General features: G+C 57.8%; 1 protein-coding gene across 2 annotated transcripts in view; it reads left to right on the forward strand.

Annotated features, from left to right (window-relative positions):
- CACNA2D2 (calcium voltage-gated channel auxiliary subunit alpha2delta 2) overlaps positions 1–20,782 on the forward strand; it is a 138,453-nt gene that overhangs the window by 100,926 nt on the left and 16,745 nt on the right. For both annotated transcript variants that reach the window (XM_057555748.1, XM_057555749.1), the window contains exons 4-9: positions 4,797–4,856; positions 12,739–12,783; positions 16,234–16,375; positions 19,600–19,731; positions 19,924–19,981; positions 20,688–20,738. In XM_057555748.1, coding sequence (XP_057411731.1) covers positions 4,797–4,856; positions 12,739–12,783; positions 16,234–16,375; positions 19,600–19,731; positions 19,924–19,981; positions 20,688–20,738 — 488 coding nt within the window. The remainder of the gene's footprint in view (positions 1–4,796; positions 4,857–12,738; positions 12,784–16,233; positions 16,376–19,599; positions 19,732–19,923; positions 19,982–20,687; positions 20,739–20,782) is intronic.

Genomic DNA, 20,782 nt, shown 5'->3' on the forward strand with positions numbered 1-20,782 from the left:
GGAACAGGTATTCAGGGTCAGGGATGGGAACAGAGCACATCTTCCCCAGACAGGCAGGAGCCCTGAGATGAAGCGAGCCATGTTCCCACCGCGGCCTCTGCCCTGCTGGGAGTCTTTGTAGGTTCTCCCTTTACTTCTGGATCTTAGTGTCCTTCCCCATCCTGTCTCCCCCAGGCCATCAGGAGGACTTGGGGGAAGGTGGGAGGGAAGCGCAAGGAGGATGAACCTCGGGGCAGGGCAGAGGCAGAGGCAGGGCTATGAGCAGTCTCCCAGCCAGCCCCGAGCAGGCCTGACTGTTGTGGGCTCTGCGAAGACAGGAGCACAAGTCTGAGTGCCTGGCAGAGGGGAGGGGAGCCCATGGACAGGACAAGGGCAAAAGGAGGCTTCCAGAAGAGGTGACAGTCTGATAGGACTGACTGAGATGATGGGGAGCACATCCCAAGCAGAAAGAGTGGATGACAGGAAGGCCCAGAGGTGGGCAAGAGGCTTGTGTGCTTAGAGCCAGCAAGTGAAACGCCAGGGGACTGGGCTTTATGGGCAGCTACTGGCAGTTGGAGCAAGGGGGCTGCCAAGAACCTAACTACCCTCTGCGTGGGTAAGGTTACTACTTCTAATTTATAGGCAGGAAATTGAGAGCTGGAGGGGGAAGCTGGGGTCTGAACCCAAGGCTCCAGGGTCCAAGCTCTGATCCCCACCTGGGGCCCCTCATGCGTGCCATGTGTATTCCCGTCCTCTGCCCTCTCACCCTCAGGCCTGAGGGACCGCGTGCAGCCACAGCCTGCCCCATCCATCCCCCGTTCAGCTGCCTCAGCCCTTCCTCCCGCACCACCAGGCCTGTGGATTTAGCAGTTTCCACACGTCCGGTGCCCGGGGACGGACTGATTGATCTGTAACACTGAAAAAATAATAATGGCTTGATCATTACTGAGGATTAAAAGTAATCCCTTCGCTGTGGCTATTGCAACTCCGTTATTCACGAGTCAGCAGGCTGACCCGGGCCTTTGAGCCCGTGGGACTCCATGAGTTCAAGGAGGCTGGGGGCTGGGGCCCTCCCTCCCGGGCTGGGGCCCTCCCTCCCTGGTCTCCCTCACCTTGGCCACTAGGCTAGCGAGCCTGAGGGGCCATCAGCCCCCGTGTTCCTGAGGCCTGTGAATCCCAGGGTCAGACCTAAGTCCTGAAAGGTGAAGGAGCCGGCATCCACTGGCCAGCGGGGGAGGTAGGGGCTGGAGAGGACAGCTCCTCAAGGCCATGGCCCAGTTTGGAGACTTCAGCTAGTGTCAGTTTGGTGTTTGCAACCCTATCAACCGTGTGGCTTTTCTGTGGCAAGGGACCTGATCCAGTTGTTCCCACATGTGTCCCAGCCTCATCGTCCATGAAGTGGCAATGGCTCCAGGCCCACTCTGAGAAGGGTCTGGGGTCCCTGGGAAGGTGATGGGCCACTGGGCAAGGAAAAGGGGTATGCAGTGACTGCCTGAGGCTCACCCCTCAAGATGCAGCCCCAGGGGATGTTCCCTGGGCTCCCACACTCCATTCCAGGCCTGGTGCCGAGCTCGCATGGTCAGTGCTCTGTTAACAGGAGTGACAAGTGTTGTTAACCATGTGTGTCACACAGTAACGTCCTCTGCAGTAGGGCACTGCCAGCTTGTGAATCAGGATCCATCAGGGGGTCGGGCTCGGGTGGGGGTGTTTGTGCTTTAGGCTGAGAGGAGGACCCAGGATGGAAAGGGAGGGGCAGGAGTTGGGCACAGGGGGACTCCTGGGGCCTTAAGAAAGCTTTGCCTTTTCTATGCAGAGCCATAGGGAGCTGCCAAAGGTTTAGGGGTTTGGGGAAGAGGGGGATGGCCATGTGCTCAGATCCACATTCTGAAGGCTCCAGCTGCTGTGTGGAGAAGGATGACGAAGAGCAAGAGAGGACGCAGGAGCCTGGGCTGGGGATGATCAGTAAGGTGGTGTGAATAGCGTTAAGGGTGGGATGTAGGGGCAGTGGTCACAGGGTGGAGGGGCTCATTCTAAGAGGGGGTGTTGTAAACTCCAGTGGGCCTAAGGGTTACCCCGGAAAGGTATCCAGGAGCTCAGGAGGGGCCAGGATTGGAGGCAAGACCTGGGAGCCATCTGGGAGAAGAGAGGCCTATGGTTCCTGAAGCTGGATTATGGGGGTGGGGCCCACCCGGTGGGGCCCACCCAAGCAGTCACTGCAGTAACAGGTGGGCAGAGGACAAAACCTGCAAAAAAGACAGGTGGGGGTGGCAGGAGGGTCTCAGCAATGTGAAGTGAGGAGTTTGACTTTCCCACCCTGCCCCCAGGTCCCCCAGCCTCATAGCCTTCCCAGCATTCAGTGCTGGGAAGCATTCAGTGCTTTTGCCTTGAGGAGGAGGGGGAGCCAGGCCCAGCGGGAGTAGGGATAGCTCTGGACAGCCCTTCTAACAGCCAGAGGTGGCATCCTGCCCAGCGAGTGGAGGCTGCGGATCTACAGGGAGTCCCACCAGGCCCCCACCACACTGTTCCATGCTAGAAGGGAGGAAAAGCTGGTCTCCCATTTCCCCCGATGGGCAGCTGCCAGGCTTTATTTTAGAATCTCCCCTCTTGGGCCCACAAGCCATCAGGCCTGGACTGATGGATGGGAGTGTTTGTCTTGAATACCAAGGGGGCAGGGCCCTCTGAGTAGGGGCTGGAGGCCAGAAAGAAGGACCCTACTGCTCCACTCATGGGGTCAAATAGGGCGGGGAGTTGGGGACCAGAGCCCCTTCCACACCAAGAGCTACTGTATTCCTCCCTGGGCATGGTGGGCCCTGTGGAGCATACCTTTGGACCTTGGTCATGGGCTGGGCAAGGCAAATTCAGTGGTGAGGGCCCCAGCCCAACCCAGAGCCCCTCTGTGACCTTAGGCAGGCTGCTCACCATCTCTGTGCCGGGTACCCTCATCTGAGGAGGACACGGCAAGCACGTTCTGAATGGTGACAGGTACACGTGATGTGTCGCTGGCCTGGGGGAGGGCTTGGATGCAGTAGATGATCAGTTCAGGGTGACAGTCATCATTATGATGAAAAGGACTTCACTGCACTCAGCTCTGCAGGAGGCCCTAGAGGGCCAGGCTCAGTCCTGTCCTCAGGAGCCTCAAGACTTCCTAAAGAGGGACTTCCCTGGTGGAGCAGTGGTTAAGAATCTGCCTGCCGGGCTTCCCTGGTGGCGCAGTGGTTGAGAATCTGCCTGCTAATGCAGGGGACACGGGTTCGAGCCCTGGCCTGGGAAGATCCCACATGCCGCAGAGCGGCTGGGCCCGTGAGCCACAACTGCTGAGCCTGCGCGTCTGGAGCCTGTGCTCCGCAACGAGAGAGGCCCGCGCATCGCGATGAAGAGGGGCCCCCGCTTGCCACAACTGGAGAAAGCCCTCGCACAGAAACGAAGACCCAACACAGCCAAAATCAATCAATCAATCAATCAATCAAACATACGCATCTGATTCAAGATCCTCATTAAAAAAAAAAAAAAAAAAAAAAAAAGAATCTGCCTGCCAATGCAGGGGACAAGGGTTTGAGCCCTGGTCCGGGAAGATCCCACATTCTGCGGAGCAACTAAGCCTGTGCACCGCAACTACTGAGCCTGTGCTCTAGAGCCCTCAAGCCACAACTACTGAGCCTGCGTGTCACAACTACTGAAGCCCTCGCATCTAGAGCCTGTGCTCCGCAACAAGAGAAGCCACCGCGATGAGAAGCCCGCGCACTGCAACAAAGAGTAGCCCCCGCTCGCCACAACTAGAGAAAGCCCACACGCAGCAACGAAGACCCAACGCAGCCAAAAATAAATATTAATTAATTAATTAACTTTTAAAAAAAGACTTCCTAAAGGGACAGGATCCACGGAGGCACAAAGTAAGACTCTGTGGGTCAGGATTCCGGCCCAAAGGGTAGCGAGTTTCCAGCACCTCCTCCAGGAAGCCTTCCCTGACCTCCCAAGTTCCCACAACGCTGAGCTTCCCAGAAGCACCTCAGCTACTCCTGCCCTAGTTGTTCTGCCTGGTTATGTGTCTGTTTTCTCCTCTGAACTGTGGGAGGGCAGGGCTGGCTCTGCCATATCTCCACACATCAGCACAGTCTGGCACTAGGTGTATTGGGTAACAAGGTGTGGGATGGACAGACGCAGCTGTGCTCACAGGCACAGAGGCCTCAGTGGAGGAGGCCACAGGAACCAGCACCAAAGGATGGACCAGGCTTGTGCGGACAAAAGGCTTAGAGAGCCCTGCTGGGAGGGGGCTCAGGAAGCCAGGACAGGGACAGTGGGGACAGGCCTGGGTAGGCAGAGGTGGGCTGTGGGCACCTCCTTCTGGGCCCTGAGCAAGCTGGGGGCAAAGGTGCATCAGTGAGGCACTCTGTCACTTGTGGCATTTCATCTTTGGCTGGGGAAGGCCTTCCTCTTGACGCTGGGGTGACACTGGTTTGTAGCTAGTAGAGAGTGTCAGTGGGCTTGGCTCCAGGGCCTGGGTCTTAATATGCCTCAGGGGTCCCCCTGCCTTCCTGTGGGCAGGAAATGTGGCTGAGCTGAAGTCCAGGGAGTCCCGTGGAGATGCCACTCAGGTCCTTGCAGGCTTCACCTTTCCTGTGGGAGCCCGATGTGGATGGGGGAAGGGCCCACACAGCAAGCTGGAGAATGTCTGGGGCCAAGGAATCTCTGGGAGTCTGGCACGATATCCAGGGAGTCCCTGAGCCAGCCTGGCCCCAGGGACTGCTGGGGATGGAAAAGGCTTTGGGCTGGGCACAGACCTTCCTCAGTCTCTGACCTCCCTGTGCTCTGTTCCTCAGAGATTGGCTGATGCTGCAGAGAACTTCCAGAAAGCCCACCGCTGGCAGGACAACATCAAGGTAAGAACTGCAGTGCCCTCCCCAGCCCCTAGGCCCTGCCCACCTGCAGCAAGGGTGGATGTGCATGCAGGGGAGGAGGGAGAGGGAGGCTGCCCAGACCCACTGGAAGGGCACCAAGGGCTCTGTGGGGTGGAGCCGGGAACCTTTGCCCAATGTTCAGCAAACATTTGAGGCTCCCCCTTTTTTTTTTTTAATTAATTAATTTATTTATTTATTTTTGGCTGTGTTGGGTCTTCGTTTCTGTGCGAGGGCTTTCTCTAGTTGCGGCGAGCGGGGGCCACTCTTCATCGCGGTGCGCGGGCCTCTCACTGTTGCGGCCTCTCTTGTTGCGGAGCACAGGCTCCAGACGCGCAGGCTCAGTAGTTGTGGCTCATGGGCCCAGCTGCTCCGTGGCATGTGGGATCTTCCCAGACCAGGGCTCGAACCCGTGTCCCCTGCATTGGCAGGCAGATTCTCAACCACTGCGCCACCAGGGAAGCCCTGAGGCTCCCCTTGGTGCTGGGACACAGGGTGCAGATATGAAGCTCTCATTCCACTCCCAGCTCCCAGAGGAGCTATGGAGTCCCCCATGAGCAGATAGGCTGCTCTGAAGTGATGCTCCCCAAAGTTGGCATCCCCTTGGTGGTTAAGGAGGTGCACAGGCTCCTTGGACAGCCCCTGGGGCAGAGAGGCCTCTTGACTCCAGGACTTCCCAGGCTTTAATACACTGACCTGGAAGAGATGCTGGGGGAAAGGGACCCTATCCCCTTCCCAGACTTCCCCGAGCAGCAGCCTGTCTTCCAGAAGGCTGCCAGGCTGGGATCGGGGACCAGGCTGTCACAGCCACTAAATCCTCTCCTTCCGCCAGCAAAGCTCAGAAGGGGCTCAGGTGCGGAACAAGTGGAGGCGTGAGAAGCTGGGAGCAGGACTCTTTTTGAGGACAGAAGGGCCCAGAATGTGGAGGAGGGAAGGAAAGCCTCATTGACCCCCAGCCTCACACCCAGGTGGCTCACATATTCAGGCAGCTTGTGTTTGATTTGGACAAGACTGGACACACCTGCACCTTTCCTGTCAGAGGATAACAGTAAACCAGAAGAGAGACTGAGGCAGCGTTCCTCCCAGACTCAGGAAACCCCCGATGCCAAGGATGACGGAACCCTCGGGGACCAGACCAGTTGGCAGGGCTCGCTGTGTCCTCCACAGCCGCTCAGGCATGTGGGCCACGCCTCCCAGTGGTCTCTGTGCTAAATGCAGGGAGAGGCACCAAGAGCTGCCCCCTAGGACCCAGGGGCCAATAAGGGGGAGGGGGGAGGCCTTGACTCACTCCAGCTCTGAGCCTGGCACCTCTAGGAGGCGGGAGGGATTATTATCCCTACTTAACTGATGAGAACCCTGAGGCACAGAGTGGTTAGACCTACCTGAGGTCACCTGTTGGGGGCAGAGTCTCACAGCTGGGCCGTCAGGTGCCAGGGGGTGCATGCCCCCTAAACCTGTTCCTTCTCCCCAGTCCCCATCCCCCCAGGCCACCCTGAGCGCACACCATAGCACTCTTCCTTTGCTGCCTGGTGGGTGCTGGGTGCTGCCCTCAGGGAGCTCACATGGGGTTGTGAGTAACAGATGTTTGTTTACAGTGAACACATTAACGAACTAATGACTCCCTGGACAGATCCTCCCTCCCTGGGAGCTGGGGGCTGGGCTTTTTCTCGCTCCCCATTCCAGCACTACAAACCCATCCCTGGGCCACTGTGCCTCCTGAGCCTCTTGATCAGAAATACACACAGCAGCCTCCATTTGCACTCCCTGGCCACTTGGGTGTGCCCCCACCTGCAGATAACCTCACCCTGGCGACTCCCTGCAACGCCCAGCCTGAGCCTGCGCTCGAGGCCCCAGGATCTGGCTGTCCCTGCCTCTCTCGTCAACCTGCCTCCTCCCTCCCCTCCCCCTGTGCTCCAGCCACACCGAACACCTCACTCCAGACCCATTCTTGATCTCTCCACCCAGAATGCCCTCCGTTCCTCCTTTTGAAAGCCCAGCTTGTCTTGCCTCTTCCCAGTGAGGCTGCTTCTGCTCCCCAGCCCATCAGCCCCTCCACCTTCTGGGCATCCAGAACCCTTGGCTCCTGCTCTGTCCCTTCTTTTGTTTCTGACATACCTGCTTCCTCCCCTCCCCACCCAGGACAGATGAGCAGAGCAGGCACAGGAGAGGGAATGCAGGAATCAGGAAATAAGGGAATGAAAGCCCTCGGCCTGGCTTTCTCTCCCTCCCAGTGTAGGCCCCAAACAGGAAGATGAAGAGGCTGCCTCGGCCCCAAACCTGTTTTTTCTTCCTGACTCTGCAGAAAGCCCAGGATTTCCAAGGATCATCCTATTGGACCCCTGACCCCTGATTTTCAGCTACTCCAAGACAGAAACGGCTTATTGCAGGCCAGAGTGGGCACCACGGGGGCCTAGCAGGAAGGAAGGCCCAGGTCTCAGGGTGTCCAGGGGATGCTGAGACGGTGCTACTTGAGGACCCACTCCCTGCACACTGGGTCACAGTCCCTGCGGGACCCAGCAAGGGCTCACCCCTCTCTGGGCTTCAGTTTCCCCATTTGGCAAATGACCAGGTGGTGTTGGGGGCTATCTGTCAGCTCAGGTGTGATGTGTGAAAGGGTCAGTCCACACATCAGGCCATGTAGGTGCAAGTTGGTGATGGTATGGGTGCATCTCTGGCCACACCAGCCCATAGGCTCTGGGTGCGTCTGTCCTAAGGCAGGAGAGGGCTCTGCTGGCCCCATCCCCCTGGCTTGACCTGAGATGCCCCCAGCTATGGGTGTGACCACAGGGCCAGCTGGGCCCAGCCTTGTTTGCCTGATGCTCGTTGCCCACCCCCACCAGTCCATTAGTCTACCTGTTTGTCTGTCCCACAGGTATCTTGGGCAGGGTGGAGCTGTAGGTGCCCCCTCCTTTCCAGCTGCAAGGTCAGGGCCCTTCTCTTCCCCAGGAGCATTGAGCTGCCCAGCTGCCGGGCTAAAAGGCATCAGTGCTAATGATGGGCCCATTAGCTGACTTGCCAGCCAGCCCTGCCTGGGCTGCCAGGGAGAGCTGCCAGGGTGCAGACTGTCCATGCCAGGGGGGATATGGGGACTTCAGGCTGCAGAAAGGATGGTGTTTTGTCCCTTGAAGGCATACCACCCACCCTTGAAACTATGTCCTTCCCAGCAACGTTCAGGAGGTGACCAATAAGGAGTCATGTTCCTTCCCAGCATTCAGGAGCACACCCAGTGGCAAACTCAGGCCCTTTACACAAGCCAGGCCTTCTTAGGAATGCCCTTACCTCCTTCAGAAGGGCAACACCTCCCACTCCAGTTAACTCCCTAGAGCTCCTCTTTCTTGCCACAACTCTAGGATTAGCCCCCACTGCCCACAGCACCCACCTTTGGTGCCCCATCACAGATGGTTCCCAGTGCAGGCTCCCCCAGGCCAGTGGCCCAGTAGGCTCATCTGTCTGCCCCATCTGGCTCCTCTTGGCCAGAAGCAGTTGAGCCTGACTCAGTGCTGCCCATCACCTGTCCATGTGCCCAGCCAGGTGCCCTGTGGACAGAGTGACCAGGGCCTCAGTCTTCTTACCTCTGAGGTGGGGAGGATGGCAGTCAGCAGTTCTGGGCACAGAGGAAACCCTTGACCCATGGGGCCAGACTGGAATCCACTGCATGATCAGTAGGGTGTGGCCTTGCCTGTGTCAATAGCACACAGTAGGTTTGCATGCAGACCTCTGAGAAACGGGCAATGGTATACACACATACACACAAACATACATACACACACACACACACAATCACACCATTGACACCATCCCAGGGACTTGGGGGATCCTGGAGTCTGCAAGGTCAAGAGAGACAAGAGAGTGAGGGGAAAATATCTGGATGTGAAGCCGTGCTCCTCTCCCTAGTCCCAGGTCATGACCTCACACTCCTTGCCATGGCAAGGGTAGGGAACCTGTAGCCACAGCCCTGGCTGCAGCCCTTGGTCACCACGGCCCTTATTAGCGGGCAGCACCTCCCATGGCCGCTGTAGACAGGCAGCAGGTGCTTTGGTGCCCATAACACTTAGGGTGGATGAAGATGGCCCGCCTGCCGGACACTGTGCCTGGTGCCAGCACCGCACTGTGCCAGTATTATCTGCTATCTAGACGGCCACCAAGGAGGAACTGGGCCAGGGCATGGGTCGGGGAGGCAGGAGAGGCCATTGGTTCCAGGGCCTCAGTGCCAGCCCCAGAGCCTGCAGGAGACAAAGCGCTGCCCTGGGAGTCTAACAGGAGACATAGCTCTGCCTGGGAACCTAAAGAGAAGGCTGCGAAGGCTGGGCCAGGCCAAGGAGCCGGCTGGACAGGACAGGTGGCTCCCCCGGCCTGAGGTCTGCCCCAGCCACGGGGCCTGCTGCCTGCCTCTCTGCCAAGCCGGTGACAGACGGCTCTCTCAGAAAACCGTCCTCTTGGCTGAGCTGAGCTGGCAGTGAGCCAGGGCAGGAAGGCCAAGCGTCCTCACTGGTGCAGCCGGGTAGCTGCCTGGGTCCTGCACAGGGGCCTGGTGAGCAAGCAGCAAGCAGTCAGGTTTGACCAAGCCACAGCAGCCGCCTTCCATGGCACCAAACGTAGATGCCAACTGCTATTCCCCATGCTCACCCCACTCTCACTTCCTCACCCTGCTGCCCACCTGCCAGCATCCCTCATGCTCTCTCTTGGGCTCAGCTCCAGCTAAGGAGACTGTGTGTGTCATCTATACAAGGGCCGTGTGGGCCCCCTAGCCCCACTCCTCATGTGTCGTGTATGCACAGAAATCCACTTTGCGGGGAGGCATGTGTGTGAGTTCAGAGGGGGTGATTCCCCCCACTCCCTGCCCAGTTTGTGCAAAATGGCCCCTAAAATACTACGTAATGGAGGGGGTGTCAGAGGTGTGTACCCTGGACATTAAGGACACACGTTTCACCCCAACCAGAGGGTTTCTTCCACATTCAGACCCCTCCCGGGCCTGTGAAGTTACAAGCTTAAGGGGGCCACTCATGGGTTGGGTTGGCCTGAACCCCTGGAGAGGCCTCACTCCCTGTCCTCCTAGCATCATCGTTCTGATTTTACAAGTGGAAAATCAAAACCCTGAGGTAAAGCCTTACTGAGGCTGAAGGGTTTAACAGGCACCCTTGCCTCATCGGTGAGGTGGAGGTGACCTCCAGGAGCCCTCATGGGGCCACAGGGACTTGTGAGGCTTCAGCCTCGGTCTTCACTCACTGCTCAGAATCCCAGAGCTCACATGTTCAGGTCAGGATTTGAGGCCAGGACCCTTTGCCTAGTCCCCTGCACATAATCGCTAGGTGGTACCGCCTCCTTGTTGTGTCCCAGAGACAGGGCACTAGTGGTGGACACTGGGCACCTGCAGCCCAAAGCAGACACAGAGGCCTTTCCAGGGACCCTCCTACCAGACCCTAATGGTCCCATCCTGCCCTGTCCCCAGCTCCACATCATATCAAACATAGCGACCACAGCTGGGTTTACACTGTACTTTCACACATGTGACCTTGCCCGCCACCATCCATAGCTAATGCCACTCTCTACCAAGGAAGGGACATGGGCCCTCTCAAGATGGGAGAGGTAGGGAGGAGTCCTGCCCACGTGTATCTGAGCCCCTGGGGCACCAAGACTGCATACAGATTCCTGAGCCTCACCTGCAGTCTGAAGGGGGGGGCTAGAATCCTTCTGTGTGATACATTCCCCCTGTGTTACTGATGCCATCAACATCTCATCCTCCACTGAGTCCATGAAACAGCAGGACAAAGAGACAAAGGGAGCCATTGGAGTAGCTGGAGGGGTGGCCCAAGTGAATGCCAGGTGCCCCAGGGACAGCCCAGGTCAGGCAGGACCCAGGCATGGTCTGTGAGGGGAGCCCAGAGGAGGGTCACCGTGAAGGTCACTCTGGAGGCCTAGAGCCACCGACCCCCACCCATCACCCATGCCCTTTCCCGCCCTTGCAGAAGGTTTGCCTAAAAAGTTGGTGAGTGAAGCCCTATGTTCTAATCTGCAGTCCTCCCACTGTGCCTGCCTATTTTCATTACAGAGGGAAAGAGCATCAGAGCCGTGTTTATAACCCCCTTTTAGATAACAAATCACATTTTCTTTTCGCCAGCGACTGTGTTGAATTGATATTTTTTCCCCTTGGTTTAATAGGTTTGTGTGTTCAGGAATGATCTTCATCAACTGAAACTCCTTATTGTGTTTGATGTAATGTCAGCTTTCATTACGCGCTTGGGTCAGAGCTGGGCCCAGGGAAAGGCTGAGCACCCTGGAGCCTGGGCCCTGGCCCTCACCCCCACCCCGGGCCCACCTGAGCTCCAGTCTCTCTGGACTGGTGGTTGGGCAGGTGTGGGAGGGGTTGGAGATGAGTCGAGAAGGCAGAATGGAGCCAGGGTGCAACACCTTTTTTATCCCTGCCTTAGCTTCCTCACCTGTATAATGGGGTCATAGGGCTGTTGAGAGAACCCTGTACTGCAGTGTGTGTGAGGCCTAGCTAGACACAGCAGATACTTCACAGGACTGAAACTTTGGTCTTTCAGTCATCAGGAGGTGTGGTCTTGCCCAGGCATGGCGCCAGGCCTATAGTCAATGCTCCAGAATGCTTGGACTATACCTATAGGTCCAGCCAGTGGCCTGCACCCCCCAGACCTCTGGTGGGAGAGAACCCGCGACTGTTCCCCACAACTAGCCCCGGTACCAACCACCTCAAACCATGGCCTCAGACCCAGCACCTGGACAGTCACCAAGGCTAAGTCCCTCCCTCCATGAGGAGCCTGAGCTCAGAGAGGGAACAGTGCAGCCCTGCAGTCACACAGCACATGGGGCCCAGCCAGGCCCAGGCAAGGGGTGACCCACCATGGAGTAAGTGCTGGCTCTGTGCTTGCTGTTTTACAGCCAGACCCTTGGGAGCACACTTGGTCATCACCCCCATTTACAGACCACAAAGAAACAGGCTCCCAGTGAACAAGGGACTGCCAGGGCCATGCTGCAGGTTTTTGCTGTGCAAAACAGGGCTGAGGAGCACCAGGGGAGGGTGACTCGGACAGTGGCCCTATCTTGTGTCCTGGCCTTAGGGCCTATCAAGGCAGGGGTGGGGTGGCACCTGATGGCACCAGATTTACCTTCTGGCAGCCGCTGTCAGCCATGCTCAGTTCTGATTAAAGATCATTAAACATGAAATTAGCCCGTTTGTGTTACGGGTCCCTGGGGTGGCCGGTGATTATGATGTGCAGATGGCTGAGAACCCAGGCGGCGGGCAGGCGGGCGAGGCCAGGACGCGCGGTGCTAGCAAAGGCAGGCAAGGGCTGGGAGGCAGGCACGGGGGCCGGGCTTTGTTTTCTCCCGCTCCTGTTGTGTAAACCCCCTTGCATTTCACAACAAATCACAGATAATTAATAAGTACATGCTCGTAATGAGCAGGCTTTTTAATAGAAGAAATTGGAAGATGCGGTGTCGAGTCATTATTTCACTCTTTCCCAGACTCGGCTCTATTTTTCCATCTTCCTCAATTCCCCCTTGGTACTGCCTCAGCCAGAGTCTCTGCAGATAGGCTGGCTCTAACCCTACCTCCCAGCAGGGATGCAGTGCAGAGACCCTGATCCTAGAGTCAGGGAGCCCCGGGGGTACCGGCCCGGGGTACCACATCCTCCTGGTGCCTGTGAGAGCTCCTGAGGACGGTCTGGCTGGGGTGTGGGTGGGGCATCCAGCCTGACTCATCCAGCCCTCCCTGGATGGCAGCTCTGGATGGGTAAGGGAGCAGTCTCTGCCCCAGAGGAATCTGAGGAATCCAGGCCTTAGAGCTGGGGGTCCTGGCCGCACCTCAGGAGGCCTCAGGAGTATTGAGGCGTCTCTTCCCCACCAGGAGGAAGACATCGTGTACTATGACGCCAAGGCCGACGCTGAGCTGGTAAGTGCCCCCACCCATGCTGGCAGGGATGAGGAGCTGCCAGAGCCACACCCCCCGCTCTGGGACCTCATGGCCTTGGCTGTAAAATGAGTGTTAGGACTCAGCACTCTTCAGCATTCTGAGCTTGGCCTTGCAGAGTTGTGGCTGCACAGGTCCCCGCCCTACACCTCCCACAATTCCCTAGAGGCCCTGACCCCTCCAGGGCTGTGTCTCTGTGGCACCAAGGGGCACAGCTTCACTGTACAGTGTGGGGCGGGCCCAGCCCCATCCCTGGGCAGGGTGGTGAGGCTCTTGGACCTCCTCCCCTAGGTCAGTTCAGGTGCCAGCATCGGGAGGACAGAGGGCTGCTGAGTGCTGCGAGAGTAGGGGAGAGAGGGAGCAGGTGGGGAGGGCTTCCTGGAGGTAGGCAGGCGGGGCCGGGATGCAGGTGTGTTTCAGGTGAGTGCAGGTACCCTTCCCTGTGGTGAGGGGAAAGTGGCTTCCGTGTGCTGACCACCCCACAGCCTGGCCCCCCAATCAGTGTTGGCCCTGGGCTAAGTCAGTCTCGCCCCAGCTGTAGAGGCAGCCCAGTCCCTGTGCCTGTTCTTCAGAGGAAGGAGCGGGCTCTGACTCATCAGGGGTCACCGCCCCGCAAGTGGTGGTGCTGGGACTGACCAGAGAACCCAGAGCTACACTGCTCTTCTGCCTCACTGACTGGTTCACGTCTGCTTGGGCGGCCCTGTGACAGAGAGAGGTCCCCGTCACCAGAGGACTCCCATGAAAGTGTGACCATTTGTGGTGTGAGGGGGTCTACAGAGGAGACAAGAGTGTCTGAGGGTGCAGGGCACATGGAACAGACTGTTTTGGTGAACCTTTCAAGGCCCAAATTCATCTGCCTGCTTTTGAGGCAAAAGTAGTTGATCCCGGTTATTTCCTCTGTAAACAGAGGTGTCACAACTCAGTCTCTGGGGCCCCACCTGTGCTGGCTGGTGCAGAAGACCCAACAGCTAGACTCCCACTCCTGGGCCTATTGGCCTGGGGGGTTGCCTAGGGCGAGCAGGAGGTATCCAATGGCACCAAGAGGTGGGCAGGCAGGAAGGGATTCCTGCAGAGGGTCTGTGGTGCCAGGCTGGCCTTGGTGAGCCTTCAGGAGGGCAGGCAGGCAGGGCCGCAGAGAAGGAGGGGTGGGTGGGCTAAAGCAGGTGTGCTTCCCCCTTGGCTGAGCCTCTGTGGCTCCCAGAGAAGTTGCTAAAATTAAAGCTGGAATCTGAAATTCAAATGAAGAACAAACCTTTAATTAGACCCTGAATCTAATTCCTTACCCCCCTCAGCAGCGGGCTGTAATTTTAGCAATCAGTGCATTAAATATAAACCAGGAGACTGCAGTTGCCCACCGTACAAAGCCCCTGGGCGTCGGGGTGACACTGAGGGGTCTCCTTGACCAGTCTGGTGCCCGGCCCCCTCCCTGGACTCCCTGCTCCCAGCCCCCAACCTCTGGCTCTAAATCACTGACTCCCTGCCCCCAGCCCCTTGGACATCTGCTGGGGGGCTAGGGACAGCACAGGGAGGGAGATTCACCCCGGGTGGGGCTGGGCCAGGGTCAGTTAGGCCAAAATCCCAGCCCTCCCAGCCCCGGTATAAATATCAGCACGCACACATTCCCCAACTCTCCTGCCTGTTATGTTGTTTTGTTTTTTTAATCTTTGCCAGAGGTACAGTTAGAGATCTTTCTAGACCATTTACTTTTAAATTACCAGCCAGAAGGTGGGGGTAGGGGGGAAAGAAGGAAGGAAAAAGTTCGCCAGCTGATAGCTTATCAGAACAGAATCCAAATGTCACATTAGTTGGGAAAGTTGGGAGATTAAATTTTCCAGCGCCCTTCATATGCCGCTGACATTTCGGGGGCTTTTTTCTCCCGCACTTCCCCCTCCTCCCAGCAGAACGTGAGTGGCTCATACCTCAGAGGCGGCCGGCTCCCTGCTCTGGCCTCCATGCTCAGCAGCTGCCTGCCCCAGCTTTATCCAGCATCCAGGAGCTTCTGAGGGTCCTCTTAGGGTGTGCCGAGGTGGGCAGAGGGGTGGCACACTGGGTGAGGGGCAATGGCAGGGCAGTAGATGGCTTGGATTTTGCTGTTACAAAATCCAATCTTGAAGAGATGAAAAGGTTGTTTGCTGCAGGCCCTCCAGCCAGCTGCACCCACCATCCAGGCAGTAATTCATTCCCCAGGCCTGAGGGTGCACCCAGAGCACTCCCTGGGTGGGGAGAGCACAGCTGGCTGGGTGGGGAGGCACGATCACCCTTTCCCCAGACAGACAGCCTGGCGGCAGGAACACGAGGGGTGTGCCCAGGACCCAGTGAGCAGTGGGGTCGGCCGTCACGTGAGATCCACTGGGGAGAGGAAATGAGCTGAGCCTGGGGCTGAAGGTGGTCACAGGGGCGTTGAGGGGCAGTGAGGGAACATGTGGCTGGTTCAGCTGCTTACACTCCCTCCTCCCAGGGCACAAAGACCCCCAGCTCTGCGCCTACCTCGCCTGGCTCTCCATCTCTCCTTGCCTCCCCATCTGGCTTTTCTCTCTCTGTCTTCCCCTTCACTCTCTACCTCCATCTTCCCTTCCCCCTTGCACACCTGCACCCGTGCCTGCCCACCCCCCACCTCGGCTGCGGCATCAACACTATAGTCGCAGACCCACTCCTGCCCGCCTGTGGTGGTGGGCGGGGGCGCACGGCGCATGCCCAGCCTGCCTGGCCGAGAGATGCTGTAATTGGCACCTGTCAGACGGCTGCGACTCATTTTAGAAAGTCAACGGGGGCCTTTATAGTCCTGCTGCTAGCAGGCACCACAGACCCTCCTTCTGGAGGTTACCAGGTATCAGTGCTAGCCCCTACCCTAGTCCAGCTCTCCCCAGGACTCCCCGCTCTCCAGCTCAGCCCCTAGAGCCACCCTGCTGCAGGGGGTGGTGCCCCTCCCCCAGATGAGGCTAGGGACCTCTCCCTGGTGCCAAAGGAACTCCATGCAGGGGACAGGTGGGGCCAAGTTGAGGTGTGTATGTTGCAAAGCTCCTGGGATGGAGTGCTGAGGCCGCCCTGTGATTACACAAGGCAAGTCCATATGAGCAGGGGGTCTGCAGCCCACTCCTTCTCTCTAGCTCCAAGATTTGCCTCCTTTGCTGATAATTGTTTTTCAAGGATGTGAGGAAGGGTTTGGTTTGGTCTTGGCTCTGGAATTTGGGTTTAGCAAATGTGGGGATGGTGGGTGGGGCAGGTGGGTGTCACGGGCCTCCCAGGCAAGGGATCCATACCCCATGTCTCTCTGTCCCTGTGTCTCTCTATCTCTCTGTCTCTGCAGTAGTCTCTGATTCTGAGATGCCCCTATCTCCTAGATTCTGGCCCCCCTGCCTGCAGTTCTATCCAACCCCACTCCACCATTTCCCAGCCCTGACACTGCCATGGTTGGGGGGTCCCTTTCCACAGGACGACCCTGAGAGTGAGGATGTGGAAAGGGGGTCCAAGGCCAGCACCCTACGGCTGGACTTCATTGAGGACTCAAACTTCAAGAACAAGGTCAACTATTCATACACGGCTGTGCAGATCCCCACGGACATCTACAAAGGCTGTGAGTGTGCAGAGTGATCGGGAGCAGCCCTCCCCACCCACCATGGGGGCTAGGCCCGCTGCCTGGGCACCACCAGGTCCCAGGTGCCCATCCACCTTCAGCCCCCTACACCCAAGGTCACACATGCTCACCTCTCAGACCCGCCCACACGCAGGCATCAAGCCACTCTCAGGCACAGCCTTACGCTAACTCTCAGCAAGACACAAAACACCGAGCCTCTCACCCCTATGCATGCCCGGTCTCCTGCCCATGTGTATACACGTGCTCACACAAAGGCATGCACACAACTCTTGCCCCGACGTGCTGGGCCAAGTCCCCACCTGTCCCCAGAGCAGCTCCTCCCTACCCTCTCCCATTCCCTGGCCCCATGCAGGAAGGGTTGAGGGGCTACCACATCAGATGGGCACAGGACAGGGAGCAACTTCTCATTCACAGACACCAACCCTGTAACACCTCCCTTCTTCTCCTTGGTGAGCAGGGGGAGGTGGAGATGGAGGTCAGGGGGATTGAGTAGAGGGTGGTTGAGATTCCAGGCTCCAGGGACAGTATAGCTTTGCACAATGGGGAAACCAGGTCACTACAGCTAGAAGGATTTGAGTCAGACAAGAGGATGAACTTCCTGAAGAACTTGGGAGGTGTAGGGAGAAGAGGCCAAGAGTCAAACACTGAATGGGGAACTCTAGCTGCAGGATTTAAGGCCCCGGAGTCTCTTGCTTCTGACACAATTCTATGGGCACCTACAGGGTAGCCTCAGAATCCAAGGGGCCCACTGGGTGGAGGTTCTTGAAGCAAAGGTCCCAGAACTTCTGCGTGGTCTTCAGAAAGCAGGGAATCCTCCAGGGTTCTCAGGGAGGCCCCTCCACCTTTAGGGTCAGCCAGGCCTTCTGGGCAGCCTCAGGCAGGAGTGAGGGCGGATGCCCCCCACACCCTCCAAGGGCCGCCCACAGGCCACCTGCCCGAGCCAGTCGAGGGGCACTATCACAGGCAGGCACGCTAATTAAAACAGGAGCCACACCGCCCTCCCCAGTCACCCCTCGCTACCCACACAAATTACATTTTATATGTTTTTTATTTACTGTGTCACTTTTAATTAAATCTGTAATCGCCTGCCTGAGGGGGCATGGTCCCCATTTCCAAGCTCAGTGTGATCTGAGGGTGTGGGCACATGAGTGTGTGTGTGTGGTCACAGGGCTGAGCAGCACGCCCTCCCCAGGTGTGTCTCACAGTGTATGTGTGAGCGTACATGTGGTCATGGCTACCTGCAGGGACAGCCCAGCCAGGTCTCCTCTCGGCCCTTGACCTGAGTCAGGGACACCCCTCTTCCAGCAGCAGCTAGAGGGGCTCCCAGAATGGTCTGTCTGCTCTAAGCCTCTCATGTGCAGATGGGGAAACTGAGGTCCAGTGAGGGGTGGGACCTGCCAGGCAGACTCTCCCAGGGCAGACAGTACTGTGTGAAATGTTTGAGAGCCTGACTTTATTTTTTCCTTAAAGAGAAAAATAGAAATTGTACAACTCACTAAGTTTCTAAATTAGGAACAGGACCATAACGTACTGTTCAATAGGCACAGCCAATGCTAGAAATGTGTTTTGTTTTCACATTATGGTCAGTTAAGGGAAGCTGCAGGGCCAGAGAGAAGGGAGTGAGAGCAGAGGGGGAGGACTAGACAGCAGAGGCCCCCCAGTCTGGAGAGAGAGAGCAGAGGGAAGAATGCCCCAGAATATATTGTCACCCCCTAGGCTGTGGGCCGAGCCTGGAGCATCTGTATCTTTAAATCACAGCTCTGGGAATTCCCTGGCAGTCCAGTGGTTAGGGCTCCGCGCTTCCACCGCAGGGGGCACGGGTTCGATCCCTGGTTGGGGAATTAAGCTCCTGCATGCCAGGCGGTGCAGCCAAAAAATAAAATAAAATAAAAAATAAATCACAGCTCTTCATCTGCTCTAAGGGTTTCTTCTCTGAAAAGAAGAGCAGAGCCTTTGGAAGAAATGCTCTGGTTCCCATTTGGGGAGTGGATCTTCGGGGAGAGGTGATGGTGTCAGGGCTCCACCCGGAAAGAAAGGAGGTGGGAGAAGTTGGAGGAAGAAATAGCCCCTAGGGGAGGGGGTGCAATACAGAGGCCTGGCAGTAGCAGGTATCCAACTCCTGCTGTTTTTTCTGAGTGTCCCACACGCAGAGACAGGTACACTGCGCATGTGAGAACATGTGCCACACACACACATTGGGCAGATTTAGGGCTGTCCTGAGTTAGGGGGCTGCATACTGCTTAAGCCATCCCAAGTCTCTGCCCGGGTTGCCGGATGGATGGAGGCCATCCATCTGAGAGAAGCCTTGCTCTGTGTGGGGGGGGATGGGTCTGGCCAGGGCGTCACACCTGTGCAGCCACAGAGGTTGAGGGAGGGGGAGGAGGGGTAACTTGTGGTGGGGGGTTGTGAAAGCAGGACCCGTTGGTGTCCTCCTGTAACGGCAGAGTGGTATGTAGGTATGAGCATGTGTGCCCCTGTGCCCATGGCAGCAGTGAGGCTGCTGGGCAGGTAGGTTTGGGGGTGAGGGGATGACACATCCGGCTGGAAACACAGAGGTTAGACATAGGTGCACCTGTTGTGTACCTGCATGCAGTATACAAGTGCAGGCTGTGTGTGTGTGTGGATGTGCACGTGCCAGTGTTGCAGCAGGATCATGGCACAGCCCGTGCCCCTCCAAGAGCCCCCGCCCCCACCCCTGCCTGCTCCTGGCCCCAGTTGATTAATCATGGAGCTGAGTGGCTTCCAGCTTATCAGGTACCTTAATAGCTGAATAATTCCAGCACCATCATCGAGCCCTTAATTGCTTTCTTGTGGCTGCAGCCCGGAGTGCATGCTGAGTGGGTGAGCTCACAGGGGACCAGCCGCAAGCTCCAGGCAGCAGGCTGGATGGGCATCCCGGCTCATAGCTCCCTGCGACCTGGGTGGCCCCTCCGCAGGGGCCACAGGCCACAGCTGCCCTGCCTGATCATGTGGAGCCTGGCTGAAGGGTAGGCTGAGCTGTTTCTTGGGATGAGGACGAGGATGTCTTCCTGGAGGAGCTGGTGCAGTCCCAGCTGAGCCCTGGGAAGTGAGGGAGACCTGGGTAGGCAGAGAGCAGGTGAGGCTTTCTAAGTGAGAGGCACGTGCATGGGTGTCGCTGTGATGAGCCTCAGCGGGGGAACAGCCGAAGCGCTTCCCACCCCAGCCCCCTGCTTCCCCCCTAGCCACCGTCATCCTCAATGAGCTCAACTGGACAGAGGCCCTGGAGAATGTGTTCATCGAGAACCGCAGGCAGGACCCCACACTCCTGTGGCAGGTCTTCGGCAGTGCCACGGGAGTCACTCGCTACTATCCAGGTGAGCGCTAGCCCATCTCCCCAGTCCACTCAGCACCCCACCCTCCTCCATCTCCCGGCCCCCTCATCCTGGGGTGCATGGGCGGGATGGTCACCTTGCTGGTTGCGGGGTGGCCTGGCCACTGCTGCAAGGCCTGCTACCAGCCCCAGGCCCTTCCCTGCCTGTCCCCAGTCACCTCCTCTCCTCCCACAGCCACCCCATGGCGAGCCCCCAAGAAAATCGACCTGTACGATGTCCGAAGGAGACCCTGGTGAGCAAGCAAGCAGGGGCTGGGCAGGGACACCCCCTCAGCTCTCCCGCCTGCTCCCCTCCCTCCCAATAACCAGGCCTCCAAGCAGGGCGCAGCCAGCTCTATCCAATTTTCATTTCACACATCGTTGCCACTGGAAAATGGATCCCATCACCCAGGCAGGCCTCCCAGCTGCCTCTGCCCCCCGTCCACGGCCTGGCACTCCACCCCCTCGGGACTGAGGGATTGGGCTAGTGGGGGTTCCCCAGGGTGGATGTATCCTCTGTGGGTTTGGCCAGCCCCTGCTGTACCCATCTGAGCCCTAGGCACCCCTACCCTCTGCTCTGCCTCTCCTGCAGTACTCCCTGGCCTCCTCCTCTGCCACCTGTTCAATCCCCTACGCAGCTATGACCCTGCCCTTGGCTCCTCAGCCTGGGCCAGGGGAAATGACAAGCCACTGAGGCCATGGAACAGGCCTCCTAGCCTCTCTCTGGATCACCTGCTCACCCCTCCTTGGGGTTGTTCACGTGTTGGGGGACCAGGTCACTCATGCCATGGGCAAGGACTGTCTGCTTTATTAAATGTGGTATCCTCAGTGCCTAGAACCCTGTTTGACCCATGCCATGGATGCTCAATAGAAACATGTTGAATCAGTATGTGGGTGAAGGAAGGAAGAACCCACAAGGTCTCAGTGAGGCTGGCCCTAACTGAGGCTTCTCCTGGGCAGGTATATCCAGGGGGCCTCATCGCCCAAGGACATGGTCATCATCGTGGATGTGTGAGTGAGCGATGCTGGCGGGTGGGGTGGGGGCGGGGCTAGGG

The sequence above is a fragment of the Balaenoptera acutorostrata genome, chromosome 10 (genome assembly GCF_949987535.1).
Source record: "Balaenoptera acutorostrata chromosome 10, mBalAcu1.1, whole genome shotgun sequence".
Classification (NCBI taxonomy): domain Eukaryota; kingdom Metazoa; phylum Chordata; class Mammalia; order Artiodactyla; family Balaenopteridae; genus Balaenoptera; species Balaenoptera acutorostrata.